General features: G+C 45.5%; 5 protein-coding genes across 5 annotated transcripts; 3 read left to right on the top strand and 2 right to left on the bottom strand.

Annotated features, from left to right (window-relative positions):
- Positions 1–6,444: 6,444 nt before the first annotated feature.
- LOC131281685 (TBP-related factor) lies at positions 6,445–7,285 on the bottom strand. The gene is made up of 3 exons (XM_058311032.1): positions 7,199–7,285; positions 7,046–7,122; positions 6,445–6,977 (listed from the first exon to the last, which is right to left on the bottom strand). Exons 1-3 carry the CDS (start codon positions 7,283–7,285, stop codon positions 6,458–6,460), a joined length of 684 nt encoding a protein of 227 aa, XP_058167015.1. The 3' UTR covers positions 6,445–6,457.
- A 977-nt stretch (positions 7,286–8,262) lies between these two features.
- LOC131281683 (endoplasmic reticulum transmembrane helix translocase) lies at positions 8,263–13,510 on the top strand. The gene is made up of 4 exons (XM_058311031.1): positions 8,263–11,250; positions 12,303–12,642; positions 12,709–12,985; positions 13,059–13,510. The coding sequence occupies exons 1-4, from the start codon at positions 8,385–8,387 to the stop codon at positions 13,173–13,175; spliced, it is 3,600 nt and encodes a 1,199-aa protein (XP_058167014.1). The 5' UTR covers positions 8,263–8,384; the 3' UTR covers positions 13,176–13,510.
- Positions 13,511–14,650: 1,140 nt separating this feature from the next.
- Positions 14,651–16,624, bottom strand: LOC131285893 (mitochondrial-processing peptidase subunit alpha). Its single transcript, XM_058314751.1, has 3 exons — positions 16,483–16,624; positions 14,999–16,404; positions 14,651–14,921 (listed from the first exon to the last, which is right to left on the bottom strand). The coding sequence occupies exons 1-3, from the start codon at positions 16,536–16,538 to the stop codon at positions 14,749–14,751; spliced, it is 1,635 nt and encodes a 544-aa protein (XP_058170734.1). The 5' UTR covers positions 16,539–16,624; the 3' UTR covers positions 14,651–14,748.
- A 305-nt stretch (positions 16,625–16,929) lies between these two features.
- LOC131293587 (ribonuclease 3) lies at positions 16,930–21,817 on the top strand. The gene is made up of 3 exons (XM_058321666.1): positions 16,930–17,541; positions 17,619–18,202; positions 18,495–21,817. The coding sequence occupies exons 1-3, from the start codon at positions 16,930–16,932 to the stop codon at positions 21,742–21,744; spliced, it is 4,446 nt and encodes a 1,481-aa protein (XP_058177649.1). The 3' UTR covers positions 21,745–21,817.
- Positions 21,818–23,008: 1,191 nt separating this feature from the next.
- Positions 23,009–24,102, top strand: LOC131293586 (ribonuclease H1). The gene is made up of 4 exons (XM_058321665.1): positions 23,009–23,100; positions 23,188–23,332; positions 23,471–23,577; positions 23,641–24,102. Exons 1-4 carry the CDS (start codon positions 23,009–23,011, stop codon positions 24,011–24,013), a joined length of 717 nt encoding a protein of 238 aa, XP_058177648.1. The 3' UTR covers positions 24,014–24,102.
- Positions 24,103–26,125: the final 2,023 nt, after the last annotated feature.

Here is a 26,125-nt window from a genome sequence, read left to right as displayed (position 1 = left end):
GTTTCCTATTTACCGTGTACCGTAGAAAAAATTTTCCGCGAAATCATAACTGCAGCAGATTTTTTTTATCCGGCCGGTATTGTTTGTTTGTTATTTACCATCTGGTGTCCTAGTGTGGTTATTCTTGAAATGGGCTCGAATTTTGCTAGAAAGCTTGAAAGCTACATAAGTTATTATCAACATTACATTTCGTATGAATTGAACGAACGAATATGAAGCCTTCATATTCTTTGTTTCAACGAACGTCTTCCATTATCCTTTCTCGTTTATGGCTTATTAGATTACGAGAGAGCACGTGGATAATCAGTATTATTGAACAAGGGATAGCCAATTTTGATAAAGATTCGAATGAACAATAAGCTCAGGAATCAGGAATAAGCCCCAACATTCGTACATGGACATAAAAAAATACATAATTACATCTATCTAAGCTTATAAAATGTTTGCCGGAAATCAATCATATTCGTCAAACAGCCTGAATGTAGTTGCACCAAAATTTCTTCTCTACGCATAATGAAACAAATAAACATATAAACTTGTGTTTCAGTAAGAAAACAAACATCTTCAATTACCTTTTCCTAGTCTCTGGTTCAAAACAGTTTATCAATACTATTTATAAAACACCATTAACACGTTACATACATAACAAATTTAAACACATAACATATTCGAATATTTATCATTCGCATTTTTAACACCAATTTGATTAAAGTATGAATATTTTACAATATAGTTTATAAAATAGAAGTAAATCTGTCATCTTTCAAATATTTTAACATGTACATGGTGTCAAGCAACTGTCGATATGAATATAATAAAAAATTAATATTTATGGGGAATATTTAGCTCCTTTATTATGCTTTTACTATATAAAATTGCTGATATGAAATCTAAAAAAAGTGTGAGTTTTTTTCTGTTTTTACAAATATACTGTGCAGTGTCATCAAATTTTTCCTTTGAGCCATCAATCGTTTATTCTACCAATATTTAATGAGGCTTGTTTTTCCTGATATTGTCACAACAGGATCAAACCTGTTAAATTGTAGGAAAGCATTGGAGCATAAAATTGGAGCATAAGAACGATCTATAACGCCATTATCGCGAGAAAAGCAATAGCATCATGGATGAGTAAATTGAGCACTAACGGAGCCTGAAATGTGTAATCGATTAGTTGTCTTTCTAACTTCGCCTGCCTCAAGAGGTTAAGCTCAACTCACGTTTACATTCCCATAGTTTAAGTTGAAATTTATTACTGTTTATTACGGCCGGTATAAAACGATTCCTTCCCATTTCATTGGAACGTACCACGTCATGTTCGAGAGCGATACAATTCTAATGCGTACTTTGTTCCACCGAGCACCGAAGATGCTAAAGTGATTGTGAAAAAATTGGTACCACATATCAAAGGTCTCCTCCGGCCGTTCCCATTCCCTCCCTAAGAGTGGCCGCTGACTCAAGCGGCCGAGATGGAAGAGTTATCATGTGACTGACAACACGTTGGAACTGGATATTGCTGCAGCTTAAGACTTGAAGATGAGCGGGTCCGTCCTGTACTAACCACCTCAAAGCGCTCTAGAAAAAAGGAAGAAGGGACAGTTCAGAGGGCTTTGCCGTGGAGGGAAAAGGAGTATGGTACAAGTTAAACGAATCGGTTGGGAGCACACCAAACAAGCTCAACAGGGCCAGTATCAAAAGCTGCGGGCGCGGCTGAAGATGTTTCTCTAACCTGCTTGATTTCGATGGACTGTTATTCCATTATTCCATCCAACCATCCCTCCATCCCAACAGCAACACCACCAGCTACAGAAGCAACAAGCAGCGTACCGATGCTCCACCAACATCATTCTTCCATCCCCAACACCAGGCCGTCTCCAAGGACCAGTTTTCTCCAACAGTAGCGACTCGGAAAAACCACCAAGGATCCCGGGCGATAGCTAAATGTCAAAGGTCGAACCTGCTTCGCAGCCCGAAAAACGCGTAGGTGTTTCGGTCGTTGCGGGAAAAATATCCTTGTGCCCGCTGAAACAAACACATACAAATGCACACACTCAAAATACACGGTCTAACCGGGTAAGGAGGACGGGAGGAACATAATACAGAAACACACAAAAAATAAAATAAACGATAGCTCGCAAGCTCGGAAAAAGCATTAACCATTCGCGTGGGAAAAAAACAAACGGGTTGGTAAGACAAAAAGGATGGAATGTTTGTAAAAAAAAATAAGGGAAAAGATAAAGATAATGCTAGCATAGAACAATAGAAGCGTGAAGAAAATTTAAAAAAATATATAATTTAAGTGGTTTGCTACAGTGCTTAGATAATCGAAAGTGCTAACAAATCTCCCTTTTTCGAGGCTAGCAGATCGAAAAAAAAACAATCAACACAGCAACCTGTGAAAATAGGGGCTTTGCGGGATAAGTTGCTTCTTGAAGGAAAGTGCCACAACAACACGAGCGAAACCGGTGCTTCTTTGGTGCTTTTGAACGCCCGGATGGAAGAAAACCCACACACAATCGTTCTTTGCGCGCCCAGCTAAACCGAGTGGGCGTTGGAAAACCCCAACAAACTCCACCGTGGTTTGCATTCCGTTTGCTGCAACGTTAACTGCACGTTCCGCCCGAGACTCTATCGCACTATCGAGCAGCAGAAGGAAAACAATTTATCAACCAACGTTTGCTGCGCTAAACTGTCAGGGGCTTGGGGGAGAAAAACTGGCGTCCTGCTAACCGGACCCACTCGGAAACGTAATGCTCCTTAGCCTCTCGACGAAACTAAGCCTTTTTTATTGCTTTCTTCATACGGCGGAAGAAAAACCTCGAAGCATTTTCATTTGTGGCGGCGTTTCCTCGGGACGCAGATGGCTTAACAGTCCGGCTCCGGAAAAGCCGTATGTAAACCCCGCGAAAATCCGTGGCGTACGTACGGCACAGAGCTCGAAACACCCACTGCCTTCGGTAGCGTATATTGCCGTACGGAGATTAGTGCCCGTCGACGACTTGGTATGGCCGCCTACACGCCCCGGTGCACTTCGGTAGCCCACGCTATGTCAAGGTTCGCTTATCATCCGATCATATTGCTCTCTAGACACGGCGGAACGCATCGGCACCAACGACCGCTTGTTGCTGCATACGAGACAGGATCTAGCACCAACTTGCTGGCCGTGGTAGGTTTTCATTAGCGCGCGAGGTTGGGCGTATTTCGTTTAATTTTAGCTGTCGCCGCGCTTTGATTGATGTTGCCCGTGCCTTCCCGGCATGACAAGATGATGATCATGGGAAATGACGCAGTCGGCTAAGTAAACGATACCGATAAAATAGCAATCGATGGGTTGGAAAACAGGACAAAAGGAGCGTGGGCACTTGAATCAATACATGTTTTACTCAATATCATTATAACCGTTTTATAAACAGCCAGCTATAGTTTTTGCTTTTATTATTCAAATATCCAACACGGCCGTCTGGTTGACTTTATCACCAACGAAACAGTGGAAACCACGACTGTTACCACAATGAGGAAATCATCCTATATCAAGGGTATGTATAAATGCCATCCCACGCACATGCGACTGGGACAAAACGAATTGCAAATGGCAGACATGTATGCTTCATGTTCTCGTTTCAAATATGTAGGGAAAAGCACTGGTTTGTACTAGCAGCGTCCCCAGGCCAAACATGATTGCTTAGTGTCCCACGCATAATTTTCCAACGTGAAACGTGTTTTCCACTTCAGCGTTTACACGCCATGCATCGCTCACGTATGTGCCAAGTGCCGGCTGTTTATTGTGGGCAGTCATGTCGCTTCCTTTTCAAAATATACGATAATTTTTACTTAACACCGAGCACCCAAAATATAGCGACAAATATAGTAAAAAGTATCCACATCATTTATCATATCACAATTTCATGTAATATATCTTTGTAAATTCGTGGCAATTAAACCTCCAAGATTGTTCAAGTGAGCGATTCACCTGATGGTATTAACAACTACGTACATTCTAAGAGTGTTAAGTAATTCCTAAACCAGTATTGGATTGCTTTTTTAGGATTCATGTTTTTGCACAAACTATTCCTTGTTCGTGTGCTGTCATTAAAATCCACTTGTCCAACACAAGTTGAACGTAACCATAATGTCTTGCTAGTCCTATATCCTATCTATCTATCTATCTATTGAAGCGACCTATCTATCTATCTACCTATCTATCCATCTTTATTTATGTATAGGCTTTATTGAGATTCGAACTTACGACGCAATGATTTCATGAGCCAAGTTCTATCCTGTGCAAAGGGATATAACAAAAATGCAACTTTGTACTGCAACACAAATTGTGCCAAACCAATTCATCAAACACGGAACTGCACAACTATTTTACAATATTATGAAATTTGTGCAGTTCGTTTACATTACAAACATACAAATTTTGTTTACTATTGTAAAATATGATTATTTTTAATGTATATGTATATGTATGCCATATTTTCACTATATTTCTAAAATACATACCAATTTCGTAAAGTGTGCACGTTACTAGACGATTTGCTTTTCCTTTTCTACCAACTATTCACAATAATAATCGGTGAACGAGTCGTCAATAGACTCACATTGCCCCGGTTATTCGGAAATAACGTCGATTTGATGACTCTACCGAAATTACCACTAAAATTGACTAATCTACCAACGTTCAGCAAGGACTTGCCCAGGCACTTTGAAGGTTCGCGAAACCCATCGCTTTTACCCTCGAGTTGACCCAGTTTGGTGCAATGTAATGTATATCCCTCTATCCGTCAAGCTTTCCATCGTTCCATTACGTAGGCAAAACCAGTTTCATTTTTCTTGCTCTTTTCCAATGGCTTATTGCATCCGGCAGATATCCCTTACTAACTTACGTCTTTCCCGTGCTTTTTCTTTGTACTGCTGCACAAAAATGCATTATGCAACCGAAAGTGCCCACAAAGTTCAATGAACTCCTGGTGGAAGAACGAAGAGAACCAGGACGTCGCCGACCAGTTTCAAAAGTGCTCTGAAGTGGAACGATGCAACTTCCGCGAACGGTGGCGTGAAATATTTATCAACATATCCGCCAAGTGGGAAAGACATTGATTTTTCCTTCCGAAACGGCATTGTTCCGAATGAAAATTCTATTTTTAAAACATAAAACTGACTCGCCTACCTTTACCGTTGCTCCTGTGTTTTGCCTCAACTGGTTTGAGAAGGGTTGGAAAACTAAATAAATCAATGAACGTTTCCATACCAAGACGAGCCTTAAATCAATGGGCAAGCATATGCAATCACGACCAGTGCTTCTCTCGCTCTTTGCATTGCATTGTACTTACGATACACTTTCCTCGGTTCGGGCCGTATTTTTCATAACGACGGACATTTTCCAACCACCACGTGCCGATGGCAGAAATGTTGAAGCAATGAAAAGGGGGTGTAGAACTATGCGATGAAAATCGTCATCATGAGCTCAAGTACAGTCTAGCACACAAACACATGTATGGAAACATCCTTCAAACATCCTCTTTGGCCATATTCGTAGCAGTTTTGTACATCGTTTATTTTTGCTGTTTTTTTTTCTTTGTGTTAGACCCGCATGCTCATAACGGCGATAAAGAAACTTTAGCGTCACCCAACTGCACGATTTCAGACATTCAGGAGCCATCCGCCCCATTCCGTTAAGGGAGAATTTTTCAACAGATACTATGCTGTTGCTGCGTTTTAATGCATTCTGTAGACGATAGGAGATAGGAGTGGTAAACTTGGCCACCCGTACTAATACAAGCACACGTTAGAACACATGTTGGAAAAAACATGCACGTGTTTCCACCCAAAACGGATGTATGAAATTTGTTTCATTCTCTCATCCTCGTATCGAACTGAGGCTGCCTTATCTCATCAATCGGATAAGTTCTATTTTTATACGAAACCTGGCACGATGCAAGCAATAGGGATTGGTGTTTTACGATGATATATTTTGTTTCTCCCAGTGAACTTTTCGTGAACCGATGATACATTTTATTCATCCCGTAAACATCACCAGCTAAATGAAGTATTTTTCGAACGTATCATAAATAATTTGCCAGAACATTTAGAAAACCTCAATTAAATGGGATTCACAGAGAAAAAAGATATAAAGTTAAAGAAAATTTGGTTAATTTGTCAAGTACTCAAATCAGTACATCTAGATGCATATATTTAATGCTTAATTAATTTTAAATTCGCTTAAGAATTACTTTTAATTATCCTAGTTTTTTTTATAAATACCATGCTCTGAAGATCGCTGTATAAAGACATATGATGAAAATGATTTTCATTCGTTGTCGGCAACCGAGACCGAACCCTCCTCTGTACGGGAGGACTGACTAACAGTCTAGTAAGTCCTTAGCAGGCAGGTATGACCAAAGATGGTCGTTACGCAAAGAAGCAGGGGATGAAAAGGATGGACACGGATTGCAAGGGCCTAGTTTTTACGATAGCTCTGTAAAATTGGATAAATGTTTTCCAAACTCTCGTTAATTTCCCTGACATTTTTGGCGCCCGTGAACACTATTTTACCGTTAACAAATATCAAAAGAACAACCCTTGGATGAACCATTCGATAGATGAGCCCCGGGAAAAGTTCCGGCTCGTACGAGCTGAACTGGCCATGATTTTGGTTCAAATTTTCTAATCGAATCGGAAATCGCAGGTCCGCCGTCGCGACTAGGTTTTGCACTTTAAAGTCAAGAAACTTTACATTATTGCCAAGCTTTTGAATAATACGAACGAACTTCCTTAAGCCCAGGTTGGCCTCGGTTTCATTTTTCGCCCCGGTGCAGATGATTTTGCCCGAACGGAAAATAAGCGCCGTACAGCGGGGATCACGTATCCGCATCACGACGCCATGAAATCGGGAAGGATTGTACTCGGAGTTTCTGGTCCGAAAGTTGATCGTTTTCAGATTCAGCTCACAACCAACACTAACCGTGGCTACACAGTTCCTGTGGGTGTAGAGAGACCGACAATTTGATTGGGTTGCTCTTCATTTCACTTCGTGTATTTCGCATACCTAACCAGAACAGAATTGATTGCTTCCTGAGGGCCGGTTTGCATGGGTGTTTGCATCTGTATACTAGTCTGCGGTGGCTGTTGAAAACGATGAGAATTGCATCATGCTACACAACCAATATTATTTATCTAGTGATGAAAACAGAACACTTACTTTCGTCGATTGTACTGAGGACCCCGGAGGCCTAGATGTACCACTTAGTAACATTTTCAATGGAGACTCTTGTGAACTTTTCTCCATTTTAACTATTGATAAACCCAATATGGAAGACCAGGTTGAAAATTTGTTATTTTGTTTAATTTAAAATTACCCACCCGGTCTCTTCGTTCGACGAGCAGGACTATTCTGTGAAATATGTAAACAACATTATCTGGAACAAAACGTCAACAAAATTTAGTACAGTTGCTACATAGGTTTAGTTTCATGCCAGACATCGGCAATAGGTTTTTTTCCGCAAAAAACGGCTCTTTTGATGAAGATCATATTTCGTGTGAACGTATAAATTGAAAAATTTCGTTTATTTATTATGTATGGATCTTTAAATAAAATTAAATGATAAGTGCTAAAAAATATCCAAACGAACATTTTATCCAAATATTACCAAGGAGATTGAATTTCAGGTAATAACAGTACTTCATCGTACCATCAATTTACCTATTTAATTTGTTACGTATCCAGTTATCAATTGCGAAACAATTTCAACACCTATAAGTATGGAATCACATACGGCAATGAGCTATCTAAGCGACTAATCACACATTTTTTAGAAAACCGTATAAAATTAAGTTTATGACGTGACCTTCTTCCACATTTTTAGTACTCGGCCAAGGTGCATACTACCATGTACAACCACTATGTAAACACCAAACGTCATTTTCACGTCAAACTACACGTCACTTGTTGTCTTCTCGACTGACCAAAATTTTGCCACGATTCCCTCGCGAAAAAAGCTAATTCGCGGTTACTGTCTACGGAAAACCCGAAAACTATACCTTCGGCGATCGGTAGAAAAGACTTTTCTTCGATTTTTCCGTATTTCCCGTGAAAAGCCCATTCGGTTCGTTCGTCTACCGTCACGTGTCGCGTACGATCCCGGTTGGTGGAAAACAGTCACGGGCTTGACGAGGGAAGAAGTTAAAATGGTTCGATTTTAGGTTCAACCGTGTGTGCCGTACCAGCCTCTCCGGAGTTAAATCTTCGGTTGTGAATTTTAAACATCGCCCAACCCCATCCTCCACCCCACCGCTATTCCACGAGCGCAACGAGTACGCTGGTCGGAAGCTGGCTCTGAAGCTGTTGGGATCGAGCGACAAATAATCAGACCGGAAGCAGCCCGACGATGGGGTACGATACGAAGAAGCTGTCCAGCAGCGGATCGCTTGACGACCTGGTGCAGTATGCGACCATCCACATCCCGCTTCCGGTGGCACTGAGTGGGTCGGTTATGCCCTTTATGCTTATCTATGCCCTCTGGCTGTATCTCTGGGTGTTCGTGTACGGCATCGACGAGTACCGGGACGCCGGGCTGCTCTTTCTGGCCGGAATCGGATTCACGCAGATCCTCGTGTGCCTATGCTGCTTCTGGAGCGTCCATGTGCAGACGTTTCTTAACTGCCGAAAAACGAAAGCCCCCTGTGCCGGAGCGATTGTGAAAGTTGTTCCGACGGAAAACAATGGTGCCTCGGAGTTGGTACGGATTCATCAAGCCAAACGTGAAACGGACGTTGACTTTAAAGGCGACGACAACGAGCCGCAGTACTGGTTCCTATTTCAGAAGGCAAAATACTTCTGGGACCCGAACAAGGCACTGTTCCGTAGCGTAGATTTTCCAATTCACAACACCTACGAAGAGTACTACGAATCCAAGGGCCACCTGGAGGACGCCGATGTGGCACTGGCGCAAGCAACGTACGGTGACAACGAGATGGAGATGGTTGTACCGGAGTTTTTCGAGCTATTCAAGGAGCGAGCTACGGCACCGTTCTTTGTGTTTCAGATCTTCTCCGTGTTACTTTGGTGCCTCGATGAGTACATGTACTATTCCCTCTTCACGCTTTGCATGCTCGTGATCTTTGAGTGTGTGCTAGTGCAACAGCAACTCCGTAGTCTCTCCGAGATCCGCAAGATGGGCAACAAACCGTACCCGATCAATGTGTTCCGCAACCGACGTTGGCGACCAATCAGCTCCGCTAAGCTTGTTCCTGGCGATCTCGTGTCAGTGACAAGATCTCAGGATGAAAACCTTGTCCCGTGCGATCTACTGTTAATCCGGGGGTCGTGTATCGTGGACGAAAGCATGCTGACGGGTGAATCTGTGCCTCAAATGAAGGAATCACTCGAGAACAACACGGACGAGCATGACAAAGTGCTAGACATCGAGGCCGACGGAAAGCTGCACGTTCTGTTTCGTGGCACAAAGGTGGTGCAGCATTCCGCGCCGAGCAAGTCCGCCATGCGTTCCCCGGATAATGGATGCATCGGTTACGTCCTGCGTACTGGTTTCAACACCTCTCAGGGAAAACTCCTTCGTACGATCCTGTTCGGTGTGAAACGTGTGACGGAGAACAATCTCGAAACGTTTGCCTTCATTCTGTTCCTGCTGGTGTTCGCAATCGCAGCCGCTGCATACGTGTGGATCAAGGGCACCGAGGATCCCGAACGTAACCGGTACAAACTGTTCCTGGAATGTACGCTGATTCTTACGTCGATCATTCCTCCCGATCTACCGATCGAGTTGTCATTGGCCGTGAACACGTCCCTCCTTCAGCTGGCAAAAGTGTTCGTTTACTGCACGGAACCGTTCCGTATGCCGTTCGCTGGCAAGGTGCAGATTTGTTGCTTCGACAAGACGGGTACCCTTACAAGCGATAATCTAGTCGTGGAAGGAATCGCTGGATTGAAGGCGGACACATCGATCGTACCGATCGGTGACATACCGGAACCCACTGCACACGTGCTCGGTTCGTGCCATTCGCTCGTCCAACTCGACGAGGGTCTCGTTGGTGATCCGCTGGAAAAAGCCACTCTGACGGCGATCGAGTGGAACCTCACCAAGGGTGAATCGGTCGTGCCGAAGCGTGGCAAGTTCAAGGCACTCCGGATCTACCATCGGTTCCATTTCTCCTCGTCGCTGAAGCGCATGTCCGTGCTAGCGGGCTACCTTATACCGTTCACGAACGACACCTGCTACATTGGCACGGTCAAGGGTGCCCCGGAAGTTATCGTTAAGATGCTCAAGCACGTTCCGGAACACTACGAACGCACGTACCTGGAGTATTCACGCCGTGGAGCCCGTGTGCTTGCGCTAGGTTACAAATCGTTCGGTACGCTGGACACCAACACCGTCCGGGAGCTTAAACGGGACGATGTGGAGCGCGATCTGGAGTTTGCTGGATTTATCATAATTTCCTGTCCCCTCAAGCCAGACTCGAAGTATGCCATCAAGGAGATCATACAGGCTTCGCACAAGGTCATGATGATCACGGGAGACAATCCATTGACGGCGTGTCACGTGGCGAAGGAACTTCGATTCAGCCGTAGAACGATCGTAATCTTAACACCACCGGAAGAAACCTCGAATGGTAACAAAGCCGTCACCACCGAGTGGCACTGGGAATCAATCAATCAGGATGTACAGGTGCCAGTGGACGGGCAAACCGTGAAGGAACTCTACCGGGAGTACGATTTCTGTATCACTGGCGAGGGTCTTCAGTATCTCGACCGGGAGCGGAATGCATACCTCCAGCAGTTGATTCCCTACGCGACCGTATTCGCACGATTCGCACCGAAACAGAAGGAGTACGTCATCACGACACTGAAGAAGCTCGGATACTATACGCTTATGTGTGGTGACGGTACCAACGACGTCGGTGCCCTGAAACACGCCCACGTCGGGGTGTCCCTGCTCAGCCACATGCCATCCCGATCGAAGAAGGTGCAACAGCAGGACGAAAAGGATGAAAAGAAGAAGGCCATTAAGGGACCATCGGCTGGCAGCGGTACTGTAGGGACGGATGAAGCCAGCCGGAAACAGTTGACTCCTCGTGAGCGTGCAATTATGCGGGCGAGGGAAAATCAAAGTGCCGCCCAGGAGCGGTTACAGAAAGCGCTGAAGGAAATGGACGAGGACCAGGTACAGATTGTGAAGCTCGGTGATGCGAGCATTGCGGCACCATTCACAAGCCGGCTTTCGTCTATAAACTGCGGTAAGTAATTGATGCCTTATCAGCGTTGCAAAATGCATTAACATGGCAATTACCGAAAGTATTTAAAATTAAGCTTAAATCTTTATCCAAATTCTGTTTATTAAGGACTTGCATGTTAAATGGGGATGTTAAATTTTCAAAGAATGTCTATATACAGTCGACCGCAGAATTGAGCGTACACTTACTACTATTTCACGATGTTTAATCTGTCTGGAGAACTATAAAAAAAAACATATGCCACTGTTACGGGTCTTCGAATATGGTTTTCATACTTTAATGATAGTTCATTATTTCAATTGATATTTACATATTCTCTATATGTTCTGCTCTATTGAACAAATTGATATACAATTTAATAAAACATAACACGCTTGTTATCAGCTCTAACATACCTTCTAAGGGTGTTAAGTAGTTTCTAGGTCAGTTGTAGAATGCTTTTTTAGGATCCATTTAGTGTTCTTTTATTTTTCACTTGGCCACCTCTGTGCGCTAAAACGACGTGACCATAGCACAGTCAGTCCTCTTTTCCGTAACTAGTTTACATGGCAACATATATCAATAACCTGGATTCACGTTGCAGTACCCTATTAAGTGCCAATTTGGCAAATAAAACTGACGACAGGTTGGAGAAGTTCCAGAAGACAAGTTATGTTTAGTAAAGTTGCACCTGTACGCTCAAGTTTACAATACAAAAAAGGCAAGATATTTGTTTCGTATGAAAGGGATTAAACAACTTACATATAATAAAGCAATTTGTATGTTTAATTTCACTTTAATTTGTTACAGAAGTACATTTAAAGATATGAATTATGTAAATGTTTCCTCGAGTTATTATGGAAAAAACAGTTTTTTATTAGCTATACGTTCTATTTTGCGGCCTACTGTAGATATGCTAAACTTTTATCTAACCTTTCTTCAAAATTGTCTTCTCGAACAGCTAGTTTTCGTTTCCATGCAGTACTAGAAGCTTTCTCTAAAAATAAGAGTTTAAAAGGCTTCTTTGATTGATAGTGAAATAATTAATGTTTTTTTTATCGTTCTCACTTTTGCAGTTTGTCACATCATCAAGCAAGGACGCTGCACGCTGGTTACTACGCTTCAAATGTTCAAAATCTTGGCCCTCAACGCACTGATATCCGCCTACTGCCAGTCGGTACTCTACATTGACGGTGTGAAGCACAGCGACACGCAGCTCACCCTGCACGGGTTGCTAACGGCGGCCAGCTTCCTCTTCATCACCCGCTCGAAGCCGCTGAAAGTCCTTTCGAAGCAGGCACCACTGCCAAACATCTTTAACCTCTACTCCGTGACGACGATTTTGGCCCAGTTTGCGGTGCACTTCTCCGCCCTCATCTACCTGGTGCACGAGGCAACCGAACGATCCCCTCCAAGGTGAGTCCGAAACTGCTCAATTTTGCTTCTGTCTTGGGAATTATGTTTTCTAAATGGTCCCCACAGGGAAGGCAAAGTGAAGCTCAACGTGGACCTAGCGCCGGATGAGAAGCAGGAATTCGAACCGAACATCATCAACAGCACGGTGTACATTATCGGCATTGCCATGCAAATCGCAACGGTCGCCGTTAACTACAAGGGGCACCCGTTCATGGAGAGTCTGCGCGAGAACCGATTACTTTCGTACGCGATCTTCAGCTCGAGTGCGATCGTGTTCTGTCTGGCGTTGGGCATTGTGCCCGATCTGCTGTCCACGTTCGAGGTGATTGACTTCGAACCGGATGTAAGTATGAAGTTGGCTCTTCAGTAGTACTCACATCTTAACTTCAATTGTTGACTATCTTTTCACCAAACAGTACCGACGAATTCTTGTAACCGTGCTGGTAGCGGACCTATTGCTTGCGTTCTTCGTCGATCGAGTTTGTTCGTTCCTGTTTGGCGAAACGCGAAGAAAGACGGACATTATTACTTAACTGGCAGAGCAGTACCGCGCAACACCAGATTAGACTAAAGTAATTCATCGGAGTCAGTTCCGCCAGCGGGGACAGAAAGCCATCGAATAAAAAAACAAAACTCATCCACATACACACAACACTCTAGCCGTAGTTCGTTTGTCGCTATGGGTCTGCGAGATCTCTGCACGTGTGACTGAGCTGTTTGGCAGCTAGTTTTGGGGTAAATGAGTCATATTGCACGATTATTGCGTGCGGCTAACCAATACACTAGATGATAGAACCGGAAAACAGAACGGGAGGCGCAAAATGATGTGCTTTAACTTTGAATTGAAGAACCGTGTTTGTTGCACTTCAGATGAAAACGGCGCTTCTGACGAGTTTCGCCCCCAAACAAATAGTTAAAGTATATGCAATTTAAATTATAATCCTGTATCACCATCTACGAAGGAGGAGGTTCATTCATCGAACGACTGAAAATCATGCTCTTACTTTCTACGTTCTACGGGGATAGCATTTATGCGTTGGGCATCTACGGTTGGGCATTAGAAGCATTTTATTCGCATCGGTTATCCCACTTTAAACATTTTTTAATTTTACTGTAAGAAACATTGTAACCTTCTGATTTCAGTAACAACTGCCCCGAGGACGCTTAATGTTTCTTAACAATTTCTTTGTGCAAATTAAGGTTTTAAAGAAATGTTTAAAAGTCACCCACCTTAGCGCGCAAAAACCAACGAGATAAGGCCAAAGGCGTCCATTTACACGCCCTCCCGGGGACGTACATGTACAAGTCATCAACCTCCCTTTTGTTGCTATTTCGTAGTGCAATATGTTAATTTTCGATTTAGAGAAAGCAATCGACCACATAGGGCACCAAAAGAGAAAGAACGAGAAGGGCTGAAAAGGAAAGGGGGCAAAGTGTGAACCACCTTCGAATCACGGATAAACAAATATGGCAAAATATAGACAACAGTTTAAAACAACATTGACGATGATATGGTCGTTTTTTATAGAGATGAGAACAACTTTTTGAGTCAATAGTTTTAGTATGGAATAACCTCCCGGTAGGTAAAATAAACGGAATATGTCAAAATTTTCGAGCACAACTGACGATTACCCAATGTGAATACCCCATGCAGAATCAATAGAAATCGTTAAATGAACGTAAGTGTTATCTCATTGATAAGAAAAACAAAAAATATAAAACTAATTCAAATACGAAAGACACCCCATTGACGGTAGGTTTTTGAAATATATTGAATGCAGTTATTCGGTTTGACGTCACAAGCTGTTTCGACGCAATACCCTCTCCTTCCAATGCTTTTAGCACCTTTCGGACTCCCTCACTTGCCTACACGTGCCTAGGTTCCTACTCGACATGTTTCTAATCTTCCTTTAATCTAAAATTCATTACAAAAGAAAAACACAGTTTCGAAATGGTCACATCTCTAATCCATCATACAATGTCCTAAAAACAAACGAAAAACACCCAAGGCTCATCGTTCTAAAGACGTATTTTCATAGCCCGCACAATTCTTGTGCTGCACCTGATGCAATTGCTCGGTCCCCTTACGTTTTTCAGCCGCTTCGTCTATCGGAACAATGTCAATCGGCGGTTGCCGGGAAGACGCCCTTCGTTCGCTAGTGCTATGTGGATATCTTTTACTTCAGGAATTCCCTTGATTTCGCCTCGTGCGGCCAGTGCCGGAGCAGATGAGAGCATTTTACGGGCCACGTTTTGCACATCTTCAGCGGTGATTTTTTCTACAAAAAAAAATAGGGTATATGAAATTACTCAATGATGCTTTTAGGGAAATTTGTCAAAGGAATCAAATGTTTACCAATTTCCTGAATGAAATGCTCCGGGCGCCGACGTTCGCCAGTGGCCAACACCTGCCTTCCGATGTCCTCGAACACGACCGGTCGGGCTTCAAGGTTCATAAGCAGCATGGACTGTAGTTGCGTTTTCGCTCGGCGCAGTTCCTGATCTCCCGGTCGGGATTGCATCGTGAATAGTTCCCGGGTAATGACCTCAACCAAATTGCGCACGTGCGTCGGTGGTGCGGTAGCATGGATGCAAAACAGACCGGTGTCTGCATAAGCGTGATTGTACGCCGTCGCGCTGTACATCCAGTGGTATCGATTCAGTACGTTCGTGTACAGTCGTGTATACATACCCTTCCCGGGTCCACCAGCGGAGAACGATCCGCCCCCACCCATCATCATGTTGAGCACACAGGCGGCAATGAAATCCTTATCCTGGTGCGAACATCCCCGTAGACCGATTACAACATGCGCCAGCTCTGGCAGTCCGACTGCTGCGTACACCGGGATGGCACATTCTTCCAGCTTCGATCCACCGGTGTACTGTGCGATCGATGTGTCAACGCCTTTCGGGTTCGGGGAGGTACTTTTTTCACTCTCCCAGGTGGCCGCACCCTCGACAAAGTAGCGTTCAGCCAAACGGACCAGCTCGTCGTGCGGAACGCCTACACCGGCCAGCACCATCCGCTCGGGGGAGTGATGCAGTCGAAGGTACGACAGCAGCGTATCACGATCAATCTTCGGAACGTTTTCCGTTGGGCAAAGCTTGGGGAATCCGAGCGTATTATCACGATATGCCGCGGCGTGCACCATATCCATCACAATGGGTTCCTGTTCCGGGCGCATGCCGAGCGTTTCCAGGTCGAACTGTACCGCTTGCCGGGCAAGCTCTACCTCATCCACGGAAAGTCGCGGCCGAAGCACAACCTCCGACAAGATCCTCGTCACCGACTCCAGCCCACGGCTGTCGGCACTGGCCGCGTACACGAACGTGTCCCGCGAGCTTTGACAGTCGCAAATACCTCCGTGCAGTTCAAGCTCACGAAAAATAACGTCACGCTCGGCGTACTCGGAGGTCGACTGAAAGGCAAGCTTCTCCAGGAAGTGTGAAATGCCACTCGGATAGGCCAGCTCATAGCGTGGCCCAGAATCGATCACCACACCGACGGTGCAAAACTGTCCGAATCGATTTTCCGATGCCACCCGCAGTCCATTACTCAGTCGTGTGACTTGCGTTACGTTTTTCTGATCTCCCGGCCGAGCGTACTGCACGGGGGGTAGATCTGGAATTGGTTGCGAAAGCGGAGGCAACGGGGTCACGATAGCCTTTGATGGTACATTGACGGTAGACCCATCGAGGATACTCGCCCGGCCACTCGTTTCGACTGTTTCACTGGAAAACGTACGCCACTGTGTTGCGGAGCTGCAAGGACAAACTTGACCGATTAGCGCACACAAATACGGCGAGCAGGTTTCATTGGTACTGGAGCGCGATACTTACCACCTGTTTAGCAGAAGGCGTCGTGTGAGAACTCGTAGATTATATGGCAGGGACATTTTTACTAGTTTTGCAGATTTACACCCTTATTTACCGTATTATTGGATAAGAAATGCTCAGTTAATTTACGTGTATAACCTTCGGACTTTTTTGCAAAACGATGTTGAGAATTGTCATTGAGAACTTTGACAGCTACGGCTAATGCATGCCCGATGAAATGAAAACGTAAATAGTGGAGAGCATGTGGCTTGCTTATAAGCAACATTTTCACAGGTGTTTGTTTGTTTTGGTTGACACCACCGGGCGTACTGTAGTGAATTTGCCAAACCCGTGAAAATCCGGCAAATTCTTGAATGTAAAAATATTGTTCGTGTTGATACCGGTGGCCATGATAAGTAGTGCCATTTCTGTGTTCGAACAATAGAAACAACCAATACCGCTGCGGACAGTATGAGCCACCAACGTCAACCACATTATCATTCTTCTGCGAGACAAAACAATTATCCTGCTCAAAGGGGACCACCTCCGTACAGCCATGGCACATCGCTTCCTCCACCGAGTGTTAGTGGGAATCCCCAGGGCAATGCAGGATTTTCTTTGCCTAATTTCAATATTCCTCCACCGAACTTCGTTAATGCGGGAAGAAACCCACCACCACCAGCTCCATACTATCGCGATAGAGCAGGGAACAGTACAGGTTCCGGTCAGTACCACCAATCAATAAATAACCCACCATATAAACACCATGGATACTCGGGAGGTGGCTCAAACTATTCGTCCGGGAGACGCTACGGAGAATCACCTCATGCAAGTTCTGGTAGCGCCGGAAACAGTGGGTATGTTCATCCTTCGTCATCTCACAGGCCCTCCTCCTCGTATGCTCGACAATCTGCTTCGAAGCACCATTCCATGGGCAGCGGAAGGTCACACTCAGTCCCCGCAAATGTCGATCGCTCTAGTCGATCCAGACTAGATCGTTCATCGTCGTGCAGACGAGAGTCGGAAGATCACGGTTCTTCTTCCGGGGAACGGAGGAGTACTCGTCATTCTCGGTTCAAAGTGGTATGATAGTAAAAAATCAATTATTTCACTTAAAAAAATGTATTCAATTTTGTTCAAAATATTTTTACCTGATTCAGGACACTGAACGTGCGGAAATCCTGTCCAAATGGTGCCGTAACTATTGTGAAACATCCGAGGACATTGCCCGCAAGCTCGTCGAGATGGCGAACGATGAAGATCGTACGCTCTGGGTACGCTCATCGCCGGCGGAACTATACTACAAACGCGTCTCGGATCGGGTCGTCCAATCGACGGGACGCCTGGATGCCCTTTGCACCCTGTTCGACGAGGAGCTCATACGGCGGGCCGAACGGATCCGTGCCACGCAACCGCCGTACAATCCGCCGCCGCGTAAACGTAAGATGAAAATGTGCCGCCACAAGCACGACAAATGTTCGTCCTCATCCGAGTCTTCCGACGATGAGATTGAGTTCGAGGATGAGTGTAGCATGGAGGAGTTGACGGCAAAGATAAAGCATCCACTACGCCTGCACGTGGACCTCTGGTACAACGATCCGGGTGAAATGAACGATGGCCCACTGTGTCGCTGTTCGGCGCGGTCCAGGCGGACGGGTATACGGCATGGAAAGTACCCGGGCGAAGAGGGATTCCCTAAATGTGCACCCAACTCAAACAACGCGGACAAGTTGCACCATTATCGGTAAGGATTGAAGAAATCGATGTCAACTATTATTGTATAGGTATAACCACATGTGTTGGTGCCACAGTAATTGTTTTACAATTCCAATAGTGAAAAATCTGAGTTTATTTAATTTTTTTTTAACATTTATTTCGTTATATCAAATATCCCAAAATAAATTATCGATACTCAAAACTCGTTAAAAAATATTAAAGTTACAGCTGATAGCTGAGAAAAATACAAACCGGTCGAATTAAATAACCCACTTAAAACGAATACTTACCTTTTTCATTTGTTAATTATTTCGTTTTAGCATCACTATTTCTCCCCCGACGAATTTTCTTACGAAAACGCCCACCATCATCAAGCACGATCAGCACGAGTTCCTGTTCGAAGGATTCTCTCTGTTGGCACACGAACCGATCGATGAGTTGCCAACATGCAAGGTGATTCGCTTCAACATCGAGTACACCATCCTCTACATTGAGGAGAAAATGCCGGAAAACTTCACCATCCGCGAGCTGGACCTGTTCGATCGTTATCTCTTCCGGGAGCTGCTCGAACTGGTTGACTTTACCGTGCAACCGTCCGGCTCGACGGAGGACAACTCCTGCCCGTGCTATCACTTCTTGCCTCGCTTCGTCCGTGATTTGCCGGACAATGGCAAGGAGGTGCTTGCGATGAGCGAAGTGTTGCGCTACCTGCTGGACAATTCGGGCCCGTTGGTGCCGCCCGATATGCTCAAGGAAATGATGGACATGAGCCAGAACGAGTGGCAGGACTACGTGGACTACGTGAAGGGCATGGTGGTGACGAATCCGGGCATGAAACCGTGCTCGGTCAGGGTGGACCAGCTCGATCGGAACGTAGGTGACGTACCGGAAGCGACGGCAGTGGACGAAAACGGCCTGATGCACCCGGTGATCGTCCATTTCGGCATCAGGCCACCGCAGCTGAGCTACGCCGGCAATCCCGAGTACCAAAAGGCCTGGAGGGAGTACATCAAGTTTCGCCACCTGGTTGCCAACATGTCCAAGCCATCGTTCGAGGACAAGCGCAAGCTGGAGGCGAAGGAAAATCGTCTGCTAGAAATGCGCATGCAGGGACGCATGAAGCGCAACATTACGATCGCGGTCAGTGCGAAGGCGTTCCACCGGACGGGCATAATGTGCGATATGGTGCAGCACGCGATGCTGATTCCAGTTCTCACCGGCCATCTGCGCTTTCACCGAGCGCTGAACGTGCTCGAGAAGTACATCGGGTACACGTTCACCAACCGTTACACGCTCCAGCTGGCCCTCACACACCCATCGTACAAGGAAAACTTTGGCACGAATCCCGACCACGCACGGAACAGCCTGACAAATTGTGGCATCCGACAACCCGAGTACGGCGATCGGAAGATACACTACATGAACACCCGTAAGCGAGGCATCAACACGCTTATCAGCATAATGTCGCGGTTCGGGAAGGAGAATGAAACGGACAGTAATATTACACACAACGAGCGGCTAGAGTTTCTTGGTGATGCCGTGGTGGAGTTTATCACCTCCATCCATCTGTTCCATATGTTTCCGGACCTGGAGGAGGGTGGTCTCGCGACGTACCGAGCCGCGATCGTACAGAACCAACATTTGGCCGTGCTGGCAAAGAAGCTTCACCTGGAGGAATTTATGTTGTACGCACACGGTTCGGATCTTTGCCACGAGCTAGAGCTACGGCATGCGCTAGCGAACTGTTTCGAAGCCCTTATGGGGGCGCTCCTGCTCGATGGTGGAATCGAGGTGGCCGACCGGGTGTTTGCGTACGCCCTCTTCCAGGAGGACGAATCGTTGCGCGACATCTGGGTGAACTACCCGCGCCATCCGTTGCAGGAACAGGAACCGTTTGGCGATCGGCATCACATCGAGTCCTTCGAGATGCTCAAAACGTTGACACGCTTCGAGGAATCGATCGGGGTTAGCTTCAACCACATCCGGCTGCTGGCGAGAGCGTTCACCGATCGTTCGATTGGATTCACAAATCTTACGCTCGGGTCCAACCAGCGGCTCGAGTTCCTGGGCGACACGGTGTTGCAGTTGATCTGCTCGGAGTACCTGTACCGGCACTTTCCGGAGCACCACGAGGGCCATCTGTCGCTGCTGCGCAGCTCGCTGGTAAACAATCGCACCCAGGCGGTCGTTTGTGACGATCTCGGCATGACGCAGTACGCGGTCTACTCGAACCCGAAGGCGGACCTGAAAACCAAGGATCGGGCCGATTTGCTGGAGGCCTTTCTCGGTGCGCTCTACGTCGACAAGAAGCTGGAGTACTGCGAAACGTTCTGCCACGTGTGTCTGTTTCCGCGGCTGCAAGACTTCATCATGAACCAGGACTGGAACGATCCGAAGTCGAAGCTGCAGCAGTGCTGCCTAACGCTGCGCACAATGGATGGCGGCGAACCGGACATACCGGTATACAAGGTGATCGAGTGTACCGGGCCAACCAATACGCGCGTCTACTCGGTCGCGGTGTACTTCCGCGGGAAGCGGCTCGCTTGTGCCGACGGGCATAGCATCCAGCAGGCGGAAATGAATGCGGCAAAGCAGGCGCTGGAAAACTCCAAGGATCTGTTTCCGCAGCTCGATCACCAGAAGCGCGTGATTGCGCAAAGTTTGAAGCGGCAGAAGGTTCCCCGATCGGCAGCGGGGCTTCGCATGGGCGCATCATCTACAGGAGGGGGAGCGGGTGATGGAATGGAACCGATGGAAGATGATGACGATGAGCAACAGGGAGATAGAAAGCTTGACTCACCCAGCAACGGCAACCGACAAGATGAGGAGCATCGTTCCGATCCGGCAGAGGAGGCTGCGAAAAGGCAACGCGAACGTAAGAACGCTTCGGTGTTTCTGCCCGAGTCGGCCCGCCTGCCAAAGCAGTATCAAATGAATCGCAGCTCGAGATCCAGCAAGAGCAGCGTCGGAAGCGGTTCCAGTAGCGACGCTTCGCATTCCAGCGATGAGGGTAGTGTTTCTCTGCGTAAAAGAAAACGTAATCGACACGGTTCGTTCGGCAGTAGTATCAATAGTGAAGAAGAGGACGTAAAACTTGATAAACCCACTGATAATACTTCTCTTGAGGATATTAAACCGAGTCCGCTCAAGGAACGTAAGAGTCCAACGGAACAACTCGAACCCCCCACTGCAGACCGAAAGGTAGAAACGGGACCAACCGGGTTCGAATACAGTTCCTTATCCGAGGATGACGACCTTGGGCTGGAAGATATTTCCGATTCAGACGAGCACTTCGGAAAATCATGTTCACCGGACGCGATCGACACGCACGATATTAAACAGGAAGAATTGGAGGACAGCCTAGAGAACGCGTCCGTTGATCAGACGGTTTCCGTTGATGTTGAGGCTCCAGTAGAGGCACAAACAGACAAACATGCTGCAAATGAAGAGATTAAAGTAAACACCGTCAAGCTGGAGGAAGCGGACGATGTGTCGTCGGAATCCGTCTCAATTAAATTGGAAGGTGTCGATGACATATCATCCGATTTGGAGGCAGGCGAGATCGATTAAACTATCAAACAATTCCTACACATTTACTCAATTTAGTGTTTATCGCTATTACGTAAAATACTCTATGCTTAAATATCATACCAAATTGTAAAGTGCACATTTTAAACCAATAAAATTCGATTCAGAAAAAAAAGTTCGTATTTGTTTTGAGTCAGTAGTGAACGTCCATAGTCAGCATAAACGGTTGTTTTTTAAAACATTGGCTGGTTCGCGCATGGGACATATGTCCGGTGTCGCATGGCGGGGCAATCGATGGCTCACGGAGTGAGGTCAGTCCGAAGGCATGCGATAACTTTTTATTTGGTAAGCATTGTGGTAACTGAGGTTCATGGAAAATAATGCAATAAGGCAGCCATCAGCGAGTTTTTAAGCTAGCACGCTTAATAAACGTTTATAAATCATTATCCATCTTGAACTCTATTGGTACAGTGTTCTTACCAATCTCCTTGTTTGCAGTTAATAATCAACAGGGTCAATCCAAATCCTAGCTGCCCCACATCTCGTGCTGTTTGAGTCAATCAAGCGGACCACGAGTTCTTGTGTCCTGACAACGGAAGGAATTATCTCTCCCGTGGACGGCGGGTGGACATATGGCTTTTATAGCCGGTCCCAAAGGACGAGCCCCTTTATAGGAGTTCGGACAGAGTCGGTACGCCTCTGATTACGAGTAAGGGAACAAACGTTCGACTTAGCGTAGGAGGATATACCCCTCGCATAGCGAAAGAAGAAGAAGAACAGGGTCAATCTGTTCCTATCTTAAACCCTTCCATATACACTCCCTTTCTCCCTTCCGTGGCATACGCTCTCGAAAGCGTAACTAGAAGGAAGGTACTAGGAACAAGAAGTACCAGCACTTTGTAGGTAGACATTGGGGTAAACCCGTTGTGCGACTATCAAGATGGACTTGAATCCCGCTAGGCAATTTCGAGCAAATCGTCCTCAAAAACGTCCTCCATGACACAAACATCGAGCAGTTTTGTATGGTGAGGAGGACAAGGAGGACGATTGCTCGAAAAACGTTCTCCTTTTGTTTCATCCCCATACAAAAATGGAGGACGTTTGTTCGCGCGGAGGACGTTTTGAGGACGATATTTCGAGCTGCCTAGCGGGATGTGAATGTCTCAAAAACCTTGAGAAGCGCTGCATTATGAAATGTCAGCCAACAAACGTAAACAAAGTGTTTCTCGGGCAAAATTGCAGATCCTCCACGAACGGATCGGCCGTTCGTAGATATCCTGACAGATCAACGGAAAGCATTGCTTGGATGTTGTTTTTATGGCAGTCGCTGGACAGAATTCTAAAGATGCCGTTCTATGCAGTAGCCAAAGGACGCCAGGTTGGAATTTATAACACGTGGTAAGTTTTAGGCCATAGCGGCGTCTCATTAAACTGGGCCAAAGGATGATATCATCTATTGGAAAATCCTCTCGCTCTCGTTTTCAGGCCAGAGTGCCAGCAACAAGTGAATGGATTCACCGGTGCTCGGTTCAAAAAGTTTGCCACGGAATCGGAAGCGAACAATTTTGTTCAGCAAAATAGCGGTGGATCTAGCGCTGTGTCGAGTACAAACTGGGGCAGAGGTAGCACGGTAGGAAAACGAAGTTTTACCACCGGTGCGGATACGACGCAGCCGGTTAAAAAACAATTCAAAAAGACTATCCTTCTCGATGAAGCACCGAAGCCGGTCAGCAAAATGGTGAAATATGGGCTGCACTACTTTTCGCAGGATGATGACGGATTTGTTCACGTGTACACGGACGGATCGTGCGAGGGTAATGGACAGGCGCACGCTGCTGCCGGCTTAGGAGTGTACTTCGGCGAAGGTCATGCCTTGTAAGTTACTCTGCTAAGAGTTGTGTATTCTTTTCACATACTTTTATTGTTTTTTTGTTTTAGAAATACCGCCCAGCCCGTCAGTGGCCGAGCGACGAATAATTGCGGCGAAATACAGGCTGCCTCGATGGCTATACGACTCGCCAGAGCACAGGGCGTCCGTCGGCTTATGGTCAATACGGACTCTCAGTTCCTGATCAATTCCATCACCAAGTGGCTGCCGGGCTGGAAACGGCGCAACTGGACGCTGGCAAGCGGCGGCGAGGTTAAGAACAAGACTGACTTTCAGGAGCTTGAACGGGAGCTAAGTTCTGGCGATATCGAGATCAAGTGGAATCACGTCGATGCACACTGCGGCATCGCAGGAAACGAGCGTGCGGACGAACTGGCCCGCCAAGGAACACAGATGTATCGAACGATGCGTAGAGGACGATAAACGGAAACTTCTCCCATTTTGTTGTTGTTGACCAGCTGATTGAAAAGAGAAGGTTAAATACAAGTTGAAAAGAATAAAGTGTGATATAGCACGCAAACGGAGTGATTGTAATTATTAACAGACAAAAAACACAATGAGAAATTGTAATTTAAATTTATTAAATAGCGCATTTTACTTCCACCCTTTTGCTCGCTCCCGTTTTGTTGGTTCTCGGTTTTGTAATTTACTTAATTCAATCTATATACTTCACCAATTAATGCTTGATGTTGAGTGTATTACGTCTGTTTTCGCGAGCATGTAGGATAGGGAGTGATGTTCGAGAGGATCGTAATCCGCCGCCAGGTTCGTTTCGTTTGAATTCTCTGTTCGGTTCATATGCTTAAAACAGCACATTGGCAAAAAGCTTATTTAAATGTTTGCTTTGTGGGTGGGGGCTTCTTATTTCTTTATAGTTTTTAAACCCCACCGCGAAGAAACGCATCCTCTTCTCTCTGGGGAGGTGAAGGGGGGTTTTTCAGTAGTTTGACATACATTATCCCTCAGGGATTCATTCCCAGTTTGATCACGCAAATGCTTTCCTTCCTTCACATCTCTTAGAATACGGTGTTGTTCGATTTAATACTACGGTACCCTTCCTACCGGCTATGGTGGCAACACAAGTTGACGATGGTTTTCCGATTTCGATACTACCGACATCCGACGAGGATCGGCAAATCCGACAGTAGAAAGGAAAAACAGCCCCATATACATAGCTGATGGACAGAAACGAACATTCCTTTTTGATCCCATTTGAATTTGGTTCGTATAGCAGCCGACCGGCAAGGACATCATTCCAGGCGTTCAAGGGAAGCAAAGCAAAAATTTTCCTCTAGCAAATTGTTTGACGAGACAACGAAATTAATCGCTGCCGACGTCCACGTTTGTTTCTTACGCGATGGGTTTAACGGACCCATTCGATGCGTTGCGCATTGACAAAGAAATAAAATATACCCGGGAAGCTACATTCGAGGTGTTTAATTTCTTATACTGGGTTGTTTTATTCTCTCCTCATCTTTACGTCTTAGCTTGACACGGGGAAAAAATTCCTGATGGAAATTATTGTACGTGAATTTTACTCACCGGAAAACACAATTAACCTGCCCCTCACACCTCACGTGTGTCACCACAGCAGGTGGCGTTTCTTGTGGTCTCCGGCACGCTTTGGTTTTTTGGCCTTTCTTATTCCTGCCTTTCTAGCAGCGTAGCATTTCTACTTTCGTTACGATTAGAGTAAATGGTTTTCCCTATGGACGCCCATCAAATCATCGTTTCTTTAAATCTATAGTAATTTTCTTTTTCAATCAATTAATTTTATCTTCATTCGAAACGATTTTTTCTTTTCTTATCCCACCCTCTTGTGATTTACTTCATTTTCTTTTGGTTTCGATAACAATCTCGTGTGGTCCTAAATTGTATGTGGTGTGTGACGTATATATGGTAAGGTAGAATAATATTTCGCCCTATTCAGAGACAGCTAAAATTTAACACGATACGGTTTGTATGTTTTTTTTCCTCTTCACCGCCTTCTTCTGTTTAGTAAGAATCATCTCTTGATCGTTCCGCCAGACTTTTTGTAAGAGATTCTTCTGTATTAATGCTAGTAGTATTTAGGTAATGTCCAACTGAACACAAAGTCCGTTGATGGTTCTTTTCCTTTCGTTACAAATGTATAGTATAAAGTTCACCAGCATTCCAAGCCGCTCCTGCCGCTAATCTCTTGCTCTAGCTGCTTTTCGCTTAGCCAGTTCCATTTTATGATTCAACTTGCGTTCAAAGTTTGATTCGTGAAAGCAGGCCATTAGCCCCTATTTAACCTGTCTGTCTTTCGACGGAGACTTTCTCGCGTACTCCGCTACTTGGTATTTATGGGATATCGGTTAAAGCTGGAGCAATCTCATATTTTCATTTTCCTCCCGTTTTTTCGTCTCTATATCGGTGCTGCCTTGCATAATGTATGACCGCAAATTCCTTAGCGTTTTTTTTTCTAATACTACAAACGAAACGCACGTTAATCTCTTCTGTCCATTTAGTTTTAGTTTGTCGGGTCAATTGTTGCTTTACGTTTTTAACTTT

This window comes from Anopheles ziemanni, chromosome 2, assembly GCF_943734765.1.
Source record: "Anopheles ziemanni chromosome 2, idAnoZiCoDA_A2_x.2, whole genome shotgun sequence".
NCBI classification, from domain to species: Eukaryota; Metazoa; Arthropoda; class Insecta; order Diptera; family Culicidae; genus Anopheles; species Anopheles ziemanni.
This window is presented reverse-complemented; position numbering and strand designations above follow the sequence as displayed.

Bases quoted from the DNA above. Each gene is read 5' to 3' on its own strand.
- LOC131281685 (XM_058311032.1), bottom strand. From the start codon at position 7,285: ATGGAGAAAAGTTCACAAGAGTCTCCATTGAAAATGTTACTAAGTGGT. The intron at 7,123-7,198 runs GTAAGTGTTCTG...CGTTTTCAACAG, and splicing joins CCTCAGTACAATCGACGAAA to CCACCGCAGACTAGTATACA. The intron at 6,978-7,045 runs GTATGCGAAATA...CTACACCCACAG, and splicing joins ATCAATTCTGTTCTGGTTAG to GAACTGTGTAGCCACGGTTA.
- LOC131281683 (XM_058311031.1), top strand. From the start codon at position 8,385: ATGGGGTACGATACGAAGAAGCTGTCCAGCAGCGGATCGCTTGACGAC. The intron at 11,251-12,302 runs GTAAGTAATTGA...TCACTTTTGCAG, and splicing joins GCTTTCGTCTATAAACTGCG to TTTGTCACATCATCAAGCAA. The intron at 12,986-13,058 runs GTAAGTATGAAG...TTCACCAAACAG, and splicing joins TGATTGACTTCGAACCGGAT to TACCGACGAATTCTTGTAAC.
- LOC131285893 (XM_058314751.1), bottom strand. From the start codon at position 16,538: ATGTCCCTGCCATATAATCTACGAGTTCTCACACGACGCCTTCTGCTA. The intron at 16,405-16,482 runs GTAAGTATCGCG...TTGTCCTTGCAG, and splicing joins CGCCTTCTGCTAAACAGGTG to CTCCGCAACACAGTGGCGTA. The intron at 14,922-14,998 runs GTAAACATTTGA...TTTTTTTTGTAG, and splicing joins GCATTTCATTCAGGAAATTG to AAAAAATCACCGCTGAAGAT.
- LOC131293587 (XM_058321666.1), top strand. From the start codon at position 16,930: ATGAGCCACCAACGTCAACCACATTATCATTCTTCTGCGAGACAAAAC. The intron at 17,542-17,618 runs GTATGATAGTAA...TACCTGATTCAG, and splicing joins GTCATTCTCGGTTCAAAGTG to GACACTGAACGTGCGGAAAT. The intron at 18,203-18,494 runs GTAAGGATTGAA...ATTTCGTTTTAG, and splicing joins GACAAGTTGCACCATTATCG to CATCACTATTTCTCCCCCGA.
- LOC131293586 (XM_058321665.1), top strand. From the start codon at position 23,009: ATGTTGTTTTTATGGCAGTCGCTGGACAGAATTCTAAAGATGCCGTTC. The intron at 23,101-23,187 runs GTAAGTTTTAGG...TCTCGTTTTCAG, and splicing joins GTTGGAATTTATAACACGTG to GCCAGAGTGCCAGCAACAAG. The intron at 23,578-23,640 runs GTAAGTTACTCT...TTTTTGTTTTAG, and splicing joins TTCGGCGAAGGTCATGCCTT to AAATACCGCCCAGCCCGTCA.